The 20,075-nt window shown below is 39.9% G+C and overlaps 1 protein-coding gene across 1 annotated transcript; it reads left to right on the forward strand.

Moving 5' to 3' along the window:
• Positions 1-396: 396 nt before the first annotated feature.
• On the forward strand, positions 397-1,825 carry LOC104907254 (B-box zinc finger protein 32). Its single transcript, XM_010696160.4, has one exon. It carries the CDS (start codon positions 892-894, stop codon positions 1,492-1,494), a length of 603 nt encoding a protein of 200 aa, XP_010694462.1. The 5' UTR covers positions 397-891; the 3' UTR covers positions 1,495-1,825.
• The last annotated feature ends 18,250 nt before the right edge of the window (positions 1,826-20,075 follow it).

A 20,075-nucleotide genomic window follows, 5' to 3' on the forward strand; every position in this document is an offset into this window, starting at 1 on the left:
TTATGCTATTAGAAAATACTCGCAATAAGTGGTTATATCTTGACCAACATCATCAAAAAAAATCAACACGTGTTGAACCCATCATAATCTACTTACCATATACTCCACACACTTTTCTCCACCTCCAAAAGAAAACCGTAGATATAGGGAGAGAATCCAAAGGCACTTTCAATTGGTTGAAGTGGAGAAATATTAAATATAAACAAAAAAGAAAAAAAACATTTTACCTGTCGGAGCAGGTCACTGACTTGCTGGGACCAATTTCAGCAAAAATGATACATAATTGGGACCGCTCAAAAATAATCTATAGTTGGGACCAAAAATGACGGAATGCCCATAGTTAGAACTATTCCTATCAATTTTTCTTTTTATTAGTTGTAAAATGTTGCATTAGATTTAGTATACGTTTACACTCTTTTAAATTATTCAGGTAAACCTGTCAAAAAAAAAATTATTCAGATAAAGTAATCAATTATTAGATATAATTTTATCTTTTACCTCAACTTTTATTGACAACTCCAATTATACGACGGTTAAAATTTTGACCATTCATACCCTAATAGTGTGGTATAAAAATTGTTATGCTATTAGAAGATATTCATAATAAGTGGTTATATATTGACCAACATCATAAAAAAAATCAACACGTGTTGAACCCATCATAACCTACTTACTATATACTCCAAAGTCACTTTCAATTGGTTGAAGTGGAGAAATATTGAACATACACAAAAAAAAAAAAAAAAAAAAAAAAAAAAAAAAGGCAAAAGTTGAAAAACTTGTCTCCACACACATATATATATATACACAAACTCCTAATAACATCAACCAACTCCCACCATTTCAATCCCAAATTCCTCCCAACCCCAAAACTTGTTTGAATACGCAATAATGAAGAACAACAAACAAGCTTGCGAGCTATGTGATTCTCCGGCAACGACGTATTGCGAGTCGGATCGAGCTAGCTTATGTTGGCACTGCGACAGCAAAGTTCACAAGGCTAATTTTTTGGTGAATAAACACATTAGAACACTTCTTTGTCACCTTTGTCAAAGTGCAACACCTTGGACTGCATCTGGCCCTATGCTGCCTCCTTCTTTGTCTTTTTGCGTTTCTTGCGCATCCACTTCTTCCTCTCGCGCTACTGCTGCGCCAACGCAAGCGCAGTCGGCGCAAACCCAACACCAACAACAACAACAACACCATGACCATGATGTTAATGATGATAGTTATGATGATGATGATGATGATGATGATGATGAAGATGATGAGGATGAAAGTTCGAGTTATATGTGTGATGATGATGAGGAAGATGATAATCAAGTAGTCCCGTTAACATCTGATTGCTCATCAGTGCCATCAAATATGGTGGGGGCTACAAATTCTTGCTCTAGCATTATTGAAGCAGAGAATGATGATGATGATGATGATGATATGTCAATGTTACCATCATCCTTAAAACGTAAGAGGGGTTTTTATGTGGTTTCTAATTGATCAAATCTATCAATTGATCTTCTTATTCTTATTAATTTGTCATTTTGGGATTAATTTTAGCTCTCAAATCAACATAGCCAATTAATTATTTTCTTTTTTTTTTAATATTTATACTTATGCTATTTATAGGCTTTAGATGATGATTTTTATCTGTTTCGTTTAGGAAATAACAAGGTTAATGTACTAATTTAGTGTAGTATTGTTAATTTGTTATATAAATTATGTAGAATGTAATTAGTTCAACTAGTATGATTATGAAAGGTTGTATTGAAGATGGGATCCAAATCCCATTTGCATCAATCAATTTCTTCCTCTGTATCATTTTCTGAAATTATCCTTGTTAATTAGGGGGGGAGGAATAATTTGTTGTTTAGGGATGAGAATCTAATTATTTCCAAATTGAAGTATTGAGGATAAAATTTTATTTATGTCGTTGGCGATGGTCATTTGATCATTGCCTAATATCTCAACCTAATATCTTAGATCTGGTTATGTGGACGTCATCTTGTTTAATTGTTAAAGTTTTTTCTTGTTAAAAAAAAATTGGTTAAGTTTTTTTGGGTGATACTCAAGATTTATGATCGAATTTCCGTCTAAATTCCTGCGCTTAGTCGTTAATTTATACTAAAAAATCTGGTTAACTGTAAAAAAAAAAGTGCTGGTATGTCAACCCATACCCAGAAAAAATGGCTTGTAGGGGCACGAGCCAAATGCAGCCCAGCACGAAGATATTGTGTTGTCCCGCATGTTGTTCCTAAGTAAGCTTGTTCGTTTTGTGTTCAGCCTAACTCGTGACAGAAAACAAAAAAACATGCAAAAGCATTACGTTTGGCCTTTGCTTCAGTGCTTCTAGATTGGGAAGTCTATTATTCTTTAGTTGATTTCGATATATGGCTTATAGTTGAAAATATTATTGATATAATTAGGGAGGTAAATGACATGAGATAACTCGCGAACTATTCGAGATCGATTTGTTCAAAATTCGGTCAAAGCTCGACTCCAGTGTACTCCAATCGAACTTGAGATGTTAGCGAGTCGAGTTGAGCAACTCGATACTCGACTCAAAAACTCGTGAGAAGCTCGAATACCCAATCATCGATAGAAAAATTCCTAAATTCAATATACTTCTACCTTAGTGTTGCTTTCAATATGAGACACTTGTAAGGTACTCGAAATCTACTCGGTCAAAACTCGACTTGGTCAAAGCTCGGTCAAAACTCGACTCGAGTAAGCTCGACTTGAAATACTAACGAGTCGAGTCGAGTCGAGTTAGCTCAAACTCGAACTCGACTCGCATCATTTATACCCCTAGATATAATCATATACATATGTAATAGTTTGATGATTTCAGATAATGTAAATAAACACCAATAAGTTTCAATAATTTTTAACCTTTTATAAGTGAGTTTTACTTTTCATGATAAGAATGCACTTGACACACTAGTTATTAGATGTGAGTTTAATATTATATCCATTCAAACCCCATTGCAATCTTATAGCTAGTCATATTTTCAAAAAATCATCACTTCATAAATTTGTTAAAAGGACTTTGTAAAGGACATTAACAAGACACATTGAAATAATCAAATATTAGAATACTATACCATCTCACAACTTTATAAACAAAGTCAAAAGAGTATACTCATCAATCAAACTATAATGCATTACAACATTATTGAATACTATCTAACAAGTTAGATATTAAAATTTTAGCTAAATATCCAAATTGAAAAACAAATTTGGAAAAAAGGTTCTTTACTATACCAATTTACCGATATTGTGAAAAGGAAAAGCAATTTTATCGCTCATTACCTTACAAGATTTTGGGTGCCTTTAAGAACTAAACGAATTTGGGAAAATCATGATTCTTATGAGATTTCTCGTATGTCCTTAATTAATAAATATTCTTTTCTTTGTCTAAAATATACCAATATGACTTCTTTTAATAAAGAATAGAAATAATAATACTAATTACCAATATGATAATTATGACCTTAATAGAGAATAGAAAATGTATGGTTCAGATACAACTCTACCTTCTAGAGTTTCACTAAAACTCTAGAGGATCTGAACTTATTATATCGTATAATAGGATTGGCCTTTTAAAAATAAGGGTAAATTGTTGGTGAGGCTATAAAATCTCAAGTGAGGCGGCTTGCCATAGCCCATAGATCAACTATGTCTTTTTTCTCGGGCCCCTGACCACATACTACCATCATGCTATGGTCAACCCCAAAAAAATGTTGATTGTAGCCCGTAGGGTCTCTTTTGTCTCTCATCCTCCCTCTACTAACCCAATCCCCACACCTAATTTCATTCTCCAACCTCCGGATCCGATCATTATGCAAATAAATAATTCAATATGGAGAGTTGGTCGCATTGGCGGATTAAAATATAATACTTCTTCGGCCCTCCTAAATAAGTGTTATAATGAGTATTTGGTTTTGGTCAACAATCAAGGCATCCATTGCCGATAGCAGTGACTAATTTTCTCATCCGGGTACTCCACTTATGGGTAAAGGGCTTATCAAGAATCTCTTTCCATTCCCAAAGATTGAGGATTATTTGATTGAGAAAAGGATTATATAATTTTTAGTTGTGCACGGTTAAATATATTATTTGATGGGTGCAAAGGCTCTCACTTTTATAGAGATTAAGTACATATTTTTTTTAAAAACTATCATACACAGAAAGAGATAGTATTCGTAACTCAGCTCTTGATTGTTAGGGTCTGTTCTCCCAAGCTTATTTTCAGTCCAGTTTTGTACAATACTTTTACTCTCACATATCACTATTCATTTCAGTTCAATTCTGTTCAGTTTAATTTAGTTGTTTTATGCCGAAGAGAACAAGCCCTTAGTGACTAATGATTTGAAAACCAATATTTGAAAACTACTACATATCAATGTAATAGGCAAGAGTTCTGAAATTTAATTTAACTTCACAGTAAATTAACTTCCGAAAGCAAAAAAAAAAATCCTTCTCTCATATTAAGATAATGTTGACAACAAAATCAAACAGGTGTTTGATGTAATATAGGAGGAATCCTTGAGAATGAGAGATCCCCCTAGAGAGAGAAACCCCGACCTTCAATGGACTGTTGTATCCAGGAAAAAACCCCGACCTTCATCAACCCACAGAGCTTTACGTACATGTTTTGTAAACTTCCTCCCCATAACCATAACCAGTTCTGAGATTGCAGCAATCTTCAAAACCCATGGAAGCATAGACTCAATTTACATCCCCATCTCTCAAAACACGAAGGCCTACAAGTGTGCTTTTGTTCGATTCCTCTTTCCCCAATCTCTACCAACAGCACTGAGAGATGTCCATGGTAGGAGGTTAGGCAAACACAGAATCACGGTTCATCAAGCAAAACAAGACAAACCCTTACCCAAGCAGGATACTGATAATGCAAAACCTTTTCATATCCCACCCAAAACCCAAAATAACCCACATCAAAACCATTACCCCAGTCGCCACCATGCCTACCGAGACTCAAGAACATACAAGGAAGCCTCTTTACCCACCCACCCAATTCCGGTGAAGTCCAATAAACAGAATTATCCTCATTTCCAGAGCGAGATAAACCCCTCTGAACTAACCTTCGCATCGGCAAAACCATCACCCCAACGTATCATGAGCTCTCGTTCTCTTGGAGAAGACACAGAAAAGGTGAGAGGCTCTTTGGGCCAGTTAGATCTGGAGGAAGACTATGCAGCCGCCCTCAATGGTGAAGTATGTGAAGATAATAGAGAGATGCTCGAAAGAAGTGCCATAGCAGTTGCAGCCTCTTCTCAGTCGTCAGACGATATTTTAAGTCATATCCTTGCAGAGGGAGTGACTTGCCTCAACATAAGCCCAATGGGAGGCATGCTCCATCTCGTCACTTTTGAAACTTTTGCAGATAAGAAGGAGATGATGGAGAGTAAGTGGTTAGAAAAATGGTTTCTCGTCCTCAGAAATGTCAATGATGAATCATCCATGATGTGGCGAGAAACATGGCTAAAAGTCAGCGGTGTACCGTTAATTGCATGGGGACATGAAAATTTCTACAAGATCGGCTGTGTGTATGGGCGTGTCCTTTCAGTCAACCAAAAAAATTATGAATGTGCATATATCTTAGTTTTCACGGATGTCCTTTTCCAGATCAATAATAAGCTATCATTGGATGTTCAGGGGAAAAAATATCCAATCTTTGTCTCTGTGACAAAGTATCCTCAGCCAATACACCAAGCAACATTTCCAAATGAAAAGCATGCTGTCAATGTCAATGGTGGTAGCCCAAGAGATGTTGATCCTCTGACACAACAAGAAAACATTCCCAGAACTTCCACTACCCGCACTGACAATTCTACCCCTACAATCTCAAAAGAGCCAAACCAAAATCAAAACGACACATGCCCCAATAAGCCGCCAGAAAACCTTGGTATCACAAATCACCCTTACATTTCCCAAAATAATCCCACCCAATCCTATTCAGACTACCATCATGAGAGAAACGCAGATAAATCATTATTAAATGATTTGCCGGACCCAGCTCTTTTTTCGATGAAAAAAATTCCACTCACCTCCCCCATAAGGGAGCCCATTGACTTCTCTTCTCCTTCAAAGTTAATTGAAATTCCACCACAAAAGAGCCCACAAAACCAAAATGATGTAGCCCAGCCCAATTTGAACCACTCAAAAATTAACTCCCCAATCCAGCTCCATAACAAATATGGGCCGCTCCTAAAACGACCAAGCCATAATCCTTCCTCATCCCGATCAATGGGCTCATCATCCAGCTCCGGACCTTTATTTCCTCCTGGTTTTGAAGACAGAGTTCCAGCCCACGTGAAAATTGCCCAAGCCGAAAAAAGAGAAAAAAAACTAGAGAAGAAGAAAAAGCTGAAGTTGCATTCCAAAAACAAGAAGGCCCAGGACCCATTTCCAAACCAAAACTTTGGATCTATCACGGTAGATGATATTATTGACCTCTCTGGTATGATTGGATTATCATTTGATGGGCATACCAGCGAGCTCAGGAGGCGTATCCAGGCTATTCTCCAAGGCCAGGTCCAAGTATGGGATAACCATCATCAGTAAGTATGATCATCCCCTCTCATCTTCATATTATGCTAAATGATAATTATTTCATGGAATATGCGGGGTTTGAATGCCCGAATAAAAAAAACTTCTCTCAGAAAGTTGATAAATCGACATGACCCACAGTTCATATTCATCCAAGAGACAAAAATTGAAACAATTGAATCAAGCTTAATTAAATCTGTGTGGAATACAAATAATATTGAATGGCTCTTCTCCCCATCTATTGGGAATTCAGGAGGTATCTTGTCAATGTGAAAATCAGATTATTTCACACTAATATCCCACAAGCTTGAAAAACATTGGATTGCTCTATATGGCATGTTTCCTTCCATAAATTTTCATGGTACGGTTGTAAACATCTACAACCCATGTTGCAGAATTAGTAGAGGCCAGGTCTGGGCTTCTATCACATCTTACAGGTCCAGTATGAATTCTCCATGCCTTGTATTAGGGGGACTTCAATGAAGTCCTGGGTCCAAAGGATAGGGGAAGTGGAGAATTCGCCATAGGAGGGGTTTCTGAATTCAAAGACTTCATACAACAAATGCAACTAGTGGAAGTGCCTGCATCCGATGGATGGTTTACGTGGTTTAGTGGACCTGCTAAAAGCAAACTGGACCGGCTGCTAATCAATCCGGAGTGGCTCTCAATCTTTCCGAACCTTCAGTTGTCAGTCCTAAAAAGAAATCTCTCAGACCGTTGTCCACTATTGGTGAAAACAGATGAGATTAATTGGGGAGCAAAACCTTTCAGATTTCAGAATTGCTGGTTGTCACATCCAGGATGTATGAGAATCATCAAGGAGGTGTGGTCCTCCCATCCTTCCGAAAGCTTTACAGAAAAATTGAAAAAAATTAAAGAAAAACTGAAAACCTGGAATGTATCGGAGTTCGGTAATATTGGCAGAAAAATTGCAGAACTGGAGGAGAAGATCCATAATTTTGATCTTATCTCAAACAACCGAAATCTGTCGAAAGATGAGTTAGCAGAGAGAAGAATGGCCCAGAGTGAATTATGGGAGTGGATGAAGAGAGAAGAGAGTTTATGGGCTCAAAAATCTCGCTCGAGATGGATCAAAGAGGGCGACAAAAATACAAAATATTTCCATACCCTTGCAACCATCAGGAAAAAAAGAAACCTCATAACCTCCTTACCTTCTAACAATGGCTTTGTTACTGACCCTGCAGGTATTCACTCAGAGGCAGTTTCCTTTTTTAAAGGAATTTTCAAAGAAGAATCTCCAAACCGATCCACTTTTACGGGGCTGCCATTTAAAACTCTAACTGCTGCTCAAGCATCTACCCTCATAGAGCCTTTCAGTAACAAAGAAGTGGATGATGCGGTGGACTCATGCAACCCTCAAAAAGCCCCTGGACCCGACGGGTACAATTTCCGCTTCATTAAGGATGCTTGGGATGTTATTAAGCATGATGTTTATGGGATAGTAAGCAAATTTTGGGCCACGGGAAAGCTACCTCACGGGTCAAATGTGGCCTTCATTGCTCTCATCGCAAAGTGTGAAAATCCGGAGGGTTTGAAGGACTATAGGCCCATTAGTATGGTGGGATGCATATACAAGATAATTGCGAAGCTACTTGCAAGACGACTTCAAGGTGTGATGGACTCTCTTATTGGGCCTTTTCAATCATCTTTCATTTCAGGGAGACAAATATTAGATGGTGCCTTGATTGCGGGGGAGCTTATTGACTCAAGTAAAAGGAAAAATGTTCGCTTGGCAATTCTCAAACTCGACTTCCACAAAGCTTTTGATAGTGTGGCTTGGAGTTTTTTAGAATGGACTCTAATTCAAATGGGGTTCCCGGATAAATGGAGGATGTGGATACTCTCATGTGTAACTAGTGCGGCCGCCTCTATTCTCATAAATGGCTCCCCAACGATCCCTTTTAAGCTTCACCGCGAATTGAGACAAGGTGACCCCCTCTCTCCTTTTCTCTTTGATTTAGTGGTTGAGACTCTTAGTCTTGTAATCCAAAAGGGCTCTCGGTTAGGTCTATGGGATGGTGTGAAAGTTGCTAAGGGTGGGGAAAAGATTACTCACTTACAATATGCCGATGATACAATAATCTTTTGCCCCCCTAAGCTAGAATTTTTGCTTAACATAAAAAAGATGCTTATTTGCTTCCAACTTGCCTCCGGTTTACAAGTAAACTTCCATAAGAGTTATATCATGGGTACTCATATTGAGGAGAGTTGGTTACAAATGGCCGCAAATTCCCTACTTTGTAAAGTAGGGAGTCTCCCGTTCACATACTTAGGACTCCCTATAGGGGGTTGCATCTCAAAAATTTCCCTATGGGATCCCATCATCAAGAAAATGGAGAATAGATTGGCAACATGGAAGGGTAGAATGCTCTCCATTGCGGGAAGAATAACTCTCATCAAATCCTCCATTACTAGTCTACCCTTATACTATATGTCAATATTTCCGGCCCCTAAGGGGGTGATTAATGCTATCAATAAAATACAAAGAAGATTCCTGTGGAGCGGCGACATGAACAAATCCTCTCTTGCCTTGGTAGCTTGGGACTACCTAGTTCTCCCCAAAAATATGGGGGGACTGAATATTGGTAGCATTCGAAATAAAAACATATCCCTCCTGTTCAAATGGGTATGGAGGCTGCTCCATGACCCGGATGCTCTATGGCAGAATGTGATAAAAAACAAATATGGGTACACTAACGGTCTAGCGGCCCATGATCTGTACATTCCATCTGGAAGCGGCCCATGGAGATTCATATGCTCCAGTATTATTAAAAACCCTACCGCTGGTGATCTCCTAAAATCGAAAATAAGGAAAGCTATTGGGAATGGAAAAAATACCCTCTTCTGGCTCGATATTTGGGTTGGCAATGCTCCGTTCTTTGTCTTTTCTCAATCGCGAATGATTCTCATGCAAGTGTGGCTTCTTGTGGCTCGTGGAATAGAGGAAATTGGGTATGGAATTTGGAATGGAGAAGATCCTTTCGACCACGGGATGATGTTGAGTGGTCCAGTTTGCAGGTTCTCTTAAAAAGTGTATGCTTATCACAAGAATCCGAGGATTCTTTGATTTGGACTCCACATAAACTGGGCATGTTCACTGTCAAATCTTGTTCCTTAGAGCTATCCAAACCATCACCTCAGCTTCATTCGAAGGTGATAAACTGGAAAAGACTGTGGAAAGGCCTAATCCCACCGAGAGTAGAAGTGTTTACATGGCTTGCACTATTGGGGAAAATAAGTTCAAAGATGAAACTTGCCTCCATGAACATAATTCCCTCCACTGAGGTGTATTGCATTTTTTGCTCAGAGTACCCGAAATCCTCGGAACATCTTCTTCTTCACTGCGCTTTCTCTCGCGTTTATGGATGTGGTGGATAAATATCTGGGAGATAAAATGGGTTTTTCCTCAAAAATTACACGAGGCGTTTGAGCAGTGGAGTTGTGTCGAGAAAAATCCAAATTTCAAGAAGATATGGTGTGCAATTTTCCATCATCAATAGGACTATTTGGAAGGAAAGAAATGCTAGAGTTTTCAAAAACATCTCATGTTCCCTTGCTCAACTTAGGATTTGATTTTAACTAGACTTATGTGGTGGATGAAAGGGTGGGAGGCGAGTTCCCATACTCGATGGATGATGTTCTCCGTCATCCGAAGTGCCTATCTTGGCAACCCAGCTCATTAGCCCATGGCCCAAAAAAGCTAAATCCAGACCATGGTGTGTGGTCTCCCCCAATGTCAGGCAGCCTAAAATGGAATGTTGATGCCTCGGTCTCGGCAGGAGGCGTGAAATCAGCCATCGGAGGTGTTCTCAGGAATTGTTAAGGTAATTTTGTTTGTATTTTCTCTAGTCCTATTCCACCGATAGAGATAAATTCTGCAGAAGTTTTGGCAATATTTCGGGCTATCCAAATATCCAAAACCTTCTATCATTTAGCCCATCATCCCATGACTGTAGAATCGGACTCCAGAAATGCTGTGGAGTGGTGTAACGATCTCAACAGGGGCCCCTGGAATTTAAATTTCCAATTAAACAGCATACGCAATGCTAGATCACTTTGGCCGGAACTCTGCATTGTTCACAGGAAGAGAGACTCGAATATGGTTGCAGATGCCCTTGCCAAGCAAGGTTTAACAAGGGACGACGAATTCTTGGCGTGGTTGTAGTGGAAAATTTCTCACTCGGAGATCCATGGTTTTGTATAAAGATGTATTATGTTTTCCAATACTGTTTTGTTTTCCTAGCATGAGATAAGATAACTATGTATGTGATATGGCTTGTAATCTCAAATGGATGGGGACTCCTCTCTGTAGGGTGTGCTTGAGCACTATAAAAAGGTCGCCCACCTAGTGGGGGAATACCTTACTTTGAGTTAGAGGCTCCTTCCATTTCCTATTTTTCTCTTATGAATGGAATATAATGAAGATCAATAACTTATCAAAAAAAAAAAAAGATAATGTTGACAACATCTTGTTAAAGTGGATGCAAAAAATGAAAAATTAAGGAAGTGATCAAATAGACGACCCAAAGCTTCTTATATGTTTTATTGATGTGTTCCCTACATCCACAAACTTCTAGTAAATGAAAATGACAAAGTAACTATTACTTAGATATTTTGAATGTGATAGAATAGTTGTAATCTCCATAAAAAGTGAAATTAAAAAAAACACCCTTCATGCGCAAGTGAAATTAACTACTTCAGTCATTCTTCACGCCTTAAAATTTTGGCGACGCGGTTATGATGACTATAATTAAGCAGTACAACAGTCCTTTTTAGGTACAAATTTTGGAAGTTGGAAGTTGTAGTCCAGTACAACGCATCTTCCAGTTTCCCAACAAGGCCCTGGAATTGTGAATTTGTGCCCATTAGATAGCAACTTGCTGAAATTAGTGGTCATTAGAAAGTTTGAACCTTGGCTGTGAAGCTACTAGGTCAATCGCATATGGAATTGAGGATTAAGATTGGCCTAGTGATTATGATTTATGAGACCCTCCTACTACCCTTGTAAATATGTAATAGGACTTCGATTTTCACCTCTTATAAAAAGGATTCACAATTTCTCTCCCTTCTTACAAATTACAACATTCTCGTTACTTTAACGTCTTTAAGAGAAAAAAAAGTTTTCTGCAAACCCAAATGTTGCTCGAACTCGTTCATATCATAGTAAAAAAAAAGAAGTATTAATTTGTTGAAAATGAGTGAAGCTGAAGCATTTGGTGAAATATTGATTCAACTTTTAATTAATTTAACAAGAAATATTTTTAGAATAGATAGCAAATACAATTTTGAGTATATTTATAAGACACACTAGTGTAATATGGGCATGGTACACCAATTAGATGAGAGAGAAGGAAGAGAGAGAGAGAGAGAAAGAGAGGGAGAGAGAGAAAGAAGATGGAAAAACCCAAAAAGATAACCAAAGCCAAAACCTCCCTGCCGCCCTCACGGCACCCGCCGAACTTTCAACCGTGGGCTTCACCGCGCTGCCAGAGGCTCCTGAAGATGCCATGAATCCAGATGGTTATGTAAGTGGTGCCGCCTCCCCAATCCTTTTTCGTCCCCCTGACCCTCTTACGTCTGAAATCTCTACCATAGGTAAGCCATTTACCTCTGTTGTTACCTCATTAAATGCTAAGCCCTTCTTAAATGCGTTGACTCTGTCAAAAGGCATGGACACAGAATGTTTAATTCCTCGAATGCCTGCTGTAAATGCTACTGTCATGCCTTATACAACGGACCCAACTCAGGGGATGAAGGAGGATGAGGTATTTATACCTATTTCTAAAGAGGAATACTCAAGCTTAGCAAAATAGTGGGAATTTGCTATTATCTTCAAAGTCATGGGACGGTCCTTCTCCCATGAATTCTTGAAAGGAGAACTGGGTAAGCTATGGAAAACAAAGGGGCTCATGAACCTGATCGCTTTAGGGAAAGGGTTTTACAGTCTCAAATGCATGACGGCAGAGGAGAAAGATAATATTCTGGTTGGGGGCCCATGGTTTCTGTTGGGCCACCTCTTGTGGGTGCAACCATGGAGTCCGGGGTTCCAACCCTCTGCTTCTCAGATAAGGCAATTTCCGATCTGGATTCATCTCCCGGAATTGCCGATGGAGTTCTTTAGGAGGGAAGTCTTGCAGAAAATTGGGAATGGAGTGGGAGAAACGTTGAAGGTGGACTCTCACTCAGTAGATGGGGGGAAAAGAAGATACGCTGCCATTTGCACGCTTGTGAAAGAACACAAAATGCTTCCCAAGAAGATATATATCGGCAGCCATGTGCAAGCCTTATTATATGTTGAAGGACCATGGTGGTGTACAACCTGTAACCACGTTGGTCATATGGAAAAAACTTGCCCGGAGAAGCCACCCGTTCTCGCCGGTGACAGTACAAAAGAAATAGAGGTGGTAAGGATGGAACCTGTGAATAAGGTGGACTGGGTACCAGCTAGACGACGGCGGTCGTTGAAAAAGAAAGAGAAAAAAGATACAGTAGAAGTGGGGCCCGTTGAGCGTTGGACTCCAAAAAAGGGGGAAAGGGACCCATCAGAAACTTCGAATGTTGGAGCTAAGGTAACCAAAAATTCTGTCCTATCACCACAAGTGTCAACTGGGGGCAATCTTGAGACCATCAACCCGTTCCATATTCTGCAAAATAACAACCCATAATTAGCAGAGGAAATCTCTGCCCAAATCACCTCTACTTCTCACAAAGTGAAACGTGGCCCCCCTTGTGAGGTTGCTTTCTCCCAAAAAGGAGAAGTTGTCAAATCTCCAGAAAAGGCTATGGAGGTCTCCCTCGAAACCCCCTACACTCAACCTCTTAGTTCTCAGAATATATGTAACCACAATCTAACCCAAAACCCCCAAAAATCCATCACAAAAATTACCACTCCCTCACTCTCACAAAATGTATCAAAACCCAGAAATTCTGAACATCTCTCCTTCGACCTCTCCTCCCCGCTATCCCCAACCTTCTCCCCACCACCTTCTCCTCCCCAACCACGAGTCCAGTTAGTGAGGAACGAACCCTCCATATACTTTGCACGACCAGTTCGGCCCATAATGCCGGAGCTGAACCCAGGCTATGTAGATTACCTACTGCCGGAGAATTTCGACGAACCGATGGGAACTCTAACGGACGTCGAACTTCATATGGTGAAGATGATGATTTTCAACCCACTGGTGTCACCGGAAATAGCCCAAAATCTGATAATGTATGCAAACTCAGAGATTATGATACCCCATCTCCCCCAATTCCAAGTGTCAGCACACTTACCCCCCATAATGAAAATTTTCCTAGAATGGTTTCTAAGGAAGGAAGTGAAGGTGGAGAGCGACGACCGGAATCTGCTACAAAATCTGGGGCCTTGGTTGGACCCGGCGCCACTCCTCCCTATGGTAAGGACAATGTTGCTACTAAACACAATGCCATCTCGGGTCCATGCAATGAGCAACACCGATGCACTAGTCCTAGTGCAACTCCAAAGGCCAATGAAACAATTGGAGATGAATGTATCTTGGGTAGAGGAAAGAGGGAGAAGAAACCCTCGAGAGGCAGAGATGATGCTATGGCCGCATCGAAAACTATGGATTTGTCCCAAAACCGGGGTAGAAGTAAATCCGTGGGAAGTAGGAAACGAGGGGGTTCTAAGGAGAATCATGCAAACCCCAAACTTGTTTAAAAGAATGACCATCCTATTCTGGAACGTGCGCGGCATTGGCCGGCCTTCTTTCTTACCAAATTTCCGGCTCCTTATGCATCATCACACGCCTTCTATGGTGGTCTTGGTGGAAACGTGGGTCACTAGGGAGAAAACGGCATCCATTGTTAGTAACCTGGGTATGGATTCTTGGCATCTGGTGGAGCCTTTGGGTTTCGTGGGAGGCATTCTCCTTCTCTGGAATTCACATGTTATTGATTTCCAGGTCCTAGGAGAAGGAGCTCAAGGAGTTCACGGCGTCATGGAGGTTCGGTCTCTAAAATCTTCCTTTATTTTTTCTACTATCTATGCTAGTCCTAAGTTTTGTATTCGTAATCTTTTTTGGAATGAATTAAAAGATATAGCTCGTAGTATTAATAAACCTTGGTTAGTTATGGGGGACTTTACTGATGTTGTTTGTCAAAATGAAAAGCTAGGAGGTAGGAAAGTCTCTCTTAGGAGAGCTAACTTGTATGCTGAAACGATGGATAAGTGCAATCTGTTAGATATGGGATTTTGTGGACCAAAGTTTACATGGACGAACAAAAGGAAGAAAAACCCTATTTATGAGAGGCTGGACCGAGGATGGGCTAATGTCGACTGGCTAAACATTTTTCCTGAGTACAAATTATCTCACCTACCTAGGGTTACATCTGACCATTGCCCCATATTATTGAACCTTACCTCTAAAAGTGAGAATGGAGACCAAAGACCCTTTCGTTTTGAGCCGATGTGGACACTGGATAGCCGATTCCTAGGAGTAGTTGACCAGGCGTGGCCTAGGACGAGTATTCCCCTGAACTCAAAACTAGATTATACTAAGGATGCCCTTAGGGTTTGGAACAAGGAGACTTTTGGCAACATCTTCGTTAGGAAAAAAGTCATGTTGGCTAGAATTCGGGGGGTTCAGATTTTCCTCCAAAACAACCCCATGTCCACCTTTCACCAAAATCTTGAAACTGATCTTCAGAAGGAGCTTTTAGATGTTTTAGATCAAGAGGAAATGTTGTGGCGGACTAAAAGTCGGTTAGAGAGAATTGGGGAAGGGGAGAGGAATACTAGCTATTTCCATAGAAGTGTCACCATAAGACGGGCCAGAAACCGAATCTTTTGCCTTAGGGACGAGGTGGGGGGTGAAATTCACGACCCTGTAGCAATAAAAGAACATGTAGTAGGGTTTTACCAGAAGTTGTATACCTCGGAACATGAAATTTGTATTAACCTTAGACAGGGAAACGAGGAGAATAGCAGTCAGATTTGTATAGGTTCTGAGCCTACTAATGAGGAAATCCGGGAGGCTTTGTTCAGTATGAAACCCCTAAAGGCCCCGGGGCCGGATGGATTTCATCCGGTGTTCTTTCAAAAAACCTGGGAGATTCAGGGTTCGGACACTTGTAAAGCTATTCAGGAGTGGTTTAGACAAGGCCAAGTACCAGAGCATTTATGCCACGCTCTTATTTGCCTAATCCCTAAACAAGTCTGCCCGGAAACCATAAAACAATATCGTCCGATTAGCCTCTGTAATTCGATTTATAAGTTGGTCACTAAAATCCTGGTGAATAGAATGAAACCACTAATCCCACAATGGATATCCCCGAACCAAAATAGCTTCATTAAAGGGCGGGGGGCCGATATCAATTTAGTGGTCACCTCTGAAATTCTGCATTCTATGCATAAGAAAAAGGGAAAATGGGGGTGGTTTGCCCTAAAAATTGACTTGGAAAAAGCATACGATCGGGTCGAGTGGGGATTCGTGAGATCATGCTTACAGGGCTGTAATCTGGATGCTCACTCCATTAAACTCATCATGGACTGCATATCCAAAGCATCCTCATCAGTTCTAATTAATGGTAGGAAGACAGAGCCTTTCTTGCACTCTAGGGGCCTGAGACAGGGGGACCCTATGTCCCCGTATCTGTTTAATATATGTCTGGAACAGTTATCAAAGGCTATCCATGAGGCATGTGAAAGATCGGAGTGGACCCCGTTCTGGGTAGGAAGGAAAAAAGTGCCTATTTCCCACCTGTTATTTGCAGATGACCTACTTCTTTTTGGTCGGGTGGACGAGGATACAGCCTTTGCGGTCAAGAATACTCTAGAGGAGTTTTGTAAGGTGTCCGGCCAGAAAATTAACGAGCTAAAAAGCAAGCTTATCTTCTCCCCCAACACTACCGAGGAGCATAGACTCTTGTTCCAGGAGACTACTAGAGTTGAAGAAAATGATAACCTGGGTACTTACTTAGGCCTTCCTATCTCCCATAAAAGACCCACTAGATCCCAAGTGCAATTTGTTGTGGACAAAGTGAGAGCTAAGCTGGCGAATTGGAAAACCAAGTTCTTGTCTAAAGCTGGTCGCCTGTGTCTGATATCTTCCACTCTCTCTACTATCCCTGCTTACTATATGCAAGCCTCTATGTTTCCAGCCTACACACTTAAAACCTTGGACAATACATGCAATAAATTTCTGTGGGGGGATTCGGGGGAAAGTAGGAAAATTCACTTGGTAGGGAAAGATCAAACATTTATGCCCAAAAACAGGGGGGTCTGGGTATTCGAGCCCAAAAGCAGATGAACATAGCGTTTATGGCAAAACTAGGGTGGAAGCTGTCCCAAGCCCCTCCAAACCTGGCCCAAGAGTGCATCCGGTAGAAATATATACACAAAGATTATGCTACCAAGTTCAAGAATGGCTCAAACTTATGGAAGAACATAGGGCTAGGCTGGACCCTACTACAAGAGAACAGCTCTTGGAGTCTGGGAAAAGGCACGAAAATTGACTTATGGGGGGATAATTGGCTAGCAATAGGAAATTTGAGAAGCCTCATCCAGGGGCCGCTAGGGGAAAGGGAGGAGCAGCTAAGAGTCAGTGACCTAGTCGAGAGGGGGAGATGGGACCTGAGTCGAATATCCTTTGATCTACCGTCAGACCTTTCTGAGAGAATCCTGAGCCTTCCAACCCCTAATAGTGATGCCCATGAGGACATACTCATCCCTGATTTCTGTGATTTTCATGGCTTCTCCTTGGCCAAAGCATATGATGCCCAGTTCAAGGCCCCTCTCATTAACCTTAGTTGGATCTGGAAATCGAACATGGAACCCAAACTAAAATTCTTCTTCTGGCTCCTCTGGAGGGATAGACTACCTCACAAAGCCCTCCTGGCAACCCGAAAAATCACCTCTGACGCATGCTGCCCTAGATGCCAGTTAGACCCAGAGACATCCGCCCACATTATAAGAGATTGTAGTCTGTCCGATCAGGTTTGGAAAGAGTATTTACCTCATGAGGCTGGACCTGGAGACTTTAGGGATTGGTTAAAATACAATGTAGGTAAGGAAGAGATGTTTAGAGGTATCCTGTGGGCTGATCTTTTCCCGTACTTGTGCCACGAAATTTGGAAAGATAGGAACGAATGTAGTTTTAAGGGCACGTCACCCTCACCCCCACAAAGAATTATCTTTAAAGCCCTAAGAATGACCATTGAAAGAATTAGGGCCCTACATTGCTTACCTGCCATAATTGAGAGAGAAGTGGGGAATAGCTCTAGAACTCCGCAAATGTCAGCCAACTTTGTTATCCACGTGGATGCTTCCTTTGTGAAGCCCCTTACACCCATCGGAATAGGAGGGGTGGTTAGAGACAACCATGGGGGGTGGATTATGGGCTTCGGGAAAAACTGCTTCACCTTTGATATCTTATCCTCGGAACTATGGGCCATTCATGAGGGCCTTCTTATTGCGTCCATGTATAACTTTGACCATGCCATCATATTTTCTGATTGTAAAAATGCAGTGACGATTTTAAACAACAGTGATATCAATCCCGATAAATATATGAGTGTGATTTCTGAGTGCAGAAAGCTATGGAAGACCAGTCCGGGAGTGAAGATTGATTCTTGTAGCAGAAAGGAGAACCGGGTGGCGGATGATATTGCTAAACAAGTTCGAGGGCGTCTTCATAGAAGAAATGTAACTAGGATTTTCCCCCATCCCCCTAGTTATTGTATGACGGATCTAGTATCGGACTGTAAATCAATGTTTAATTTAGTAATGTAAGCTGGCTTCTATTTTCACCAAAAAAAAAAAAGGCTATACATTTTTCATTTGGAACTCTTCCTATTGTGCAAATTTTGCACATTTGAAGGTTTCAAATGAGCAACAAGCAAAAAGAAAAAAAGAGACTCTTGAATCTAACATACTCACGGGCCACCCAATTATATGATAAAATACAATGCATGTATTTTATAACCATGTGAAGGGGACAAGTGTGGTGTGCCACTAGCAAGATGTTGAATATCTTTCTTTTTTAATTACATGTGATAAAATTTGAAACTTAAACCTCGTTCTTTTGCATTGAGAAATATTGAATTGAAGTGAACTGAAATTAACTAAATCGAGAGAAACGAAACTGAACCAAATTGAAATTAACTTAACTAAACTGAATCGAACTGAATTGAAAATAAGTTCAAAAGAATAGGGCTTTAATATACTGAGAATTTTCCAGTTGATTTGGTAACCCTGAGATAGTGAGATGAACATATGGTTTATATCTTAGAATGGAACAAATTGCGGTAAACTGAATCTGAATCCGTGTGCTGGGTGGTTTATGGAGTCTGGAGAGGCAACTTGATAGGGAAAGAAGTGAAGCAAGTGGAAAGAATAAATTGTGAAACGTTTCGAGCCTAGACCATCCAATGTAGACAACATTTTCTTTCTTTGGTTTGTGAATTAGGAGTACAATATACAAGCTTGGCCAACTCAGTATTAATTACTTCCTTTGAATTTTTTTGATTTTGCTGCAAACTTTGTCTTTTCGTTGTATCTAAAAGAAATGGCTCAAGTATGTAGGATAACTCAAATATGAAGAATAGTTGTAATAAAATATAATACAAGTGAATGAAAAGGAGTATATCATCTTTAAAATATTGCAAATGTTTGATCACTACTTTTACATCTTATCGTTATACAACCAGTTTTTAAGCCCAGTCTGTATCCCGATTATTATATCTTTCATTTATTAATATTTTACTTTAGAATAATTACACCAAATATCACTTGGTTTAGTGATTAAGATTTTAGTATATAAGCTTAAGATCAAGAAATCAAATCCAATGCAATGCATTTTCTCATTTTTTTTTATTGTTTGTGTATTATATGGAATAAAACACTCTAATGGAGAGTGTCATACGATATCATTCCTTATTAAGAACGCCTTTTAATATATTAACTAGTTATTAGTCCCGGGCTATGCCCCGGGTAAGAAAAAATTTCATTTATTAACATAATACTTTATGATAATAACACTAAATACAACTTAGCCTAGTGGTTAAAACTTTAGTATATGTACTTGAGGTCTTGGGATCAAATCCTATACTATGTAATTTCTTAATTTTTATTGTACACGAATTACATGAACTAAAACTCCCTAGGGAGAGCGCCACGTGGCACAGTTTCTTGTTCTCGCACGCCTTTTAATATATTTGTATAGATATAAATGCATTAAAACATTCTTTTTTGGCATGTTTGTGGCATAACTTTAAAACATTAAATTCGATCAATAAAACTAAGTCTCTTTCATCCATACTTGAAATCACAAGTTTGAATCTTTACATATCTAATCTCTAAGAATTTCTTAATCAAATTCAGAGAAGAGTAAAAGTGGCATTGTGCAGGGCATAATTGGTTGCCCGCCTGTCCGGCTCGTCATCGTTGATGCTAGGACTAGTCCAAGGCACAACAAGAAGGAAGATTCCCATTTTGGCTTGCTTGGTTCTTTTTAGAGTACTTATTA

The sequence above is a fragment of the Beta vulgaris genome, chromosome 4 (assembly GCF_026745355.1).
Source record: "Beta vulgaris subsp. vulgaris cultivar EL10 chromosome 4, EL10.2, whole genome shotgun sequence".
In the NCBI taxonomy this organism is placed as follows: Eukaryota; Viridiplantae; Streptophyta; class Magnoliopsida; order Caryophyllales; family Amaranthaceae; genus Beta; species Beta vulgaris.

Bases quoted from the DNA above. Each gene is read 5' to 3' on its own strand.
- LOC104907254 (XM_010696160.4), top strand. From the start codon at position 892: ATGAAGAACAACAAACAAGCTTGCGAGCTATGTGATTCTCCGGCAACG.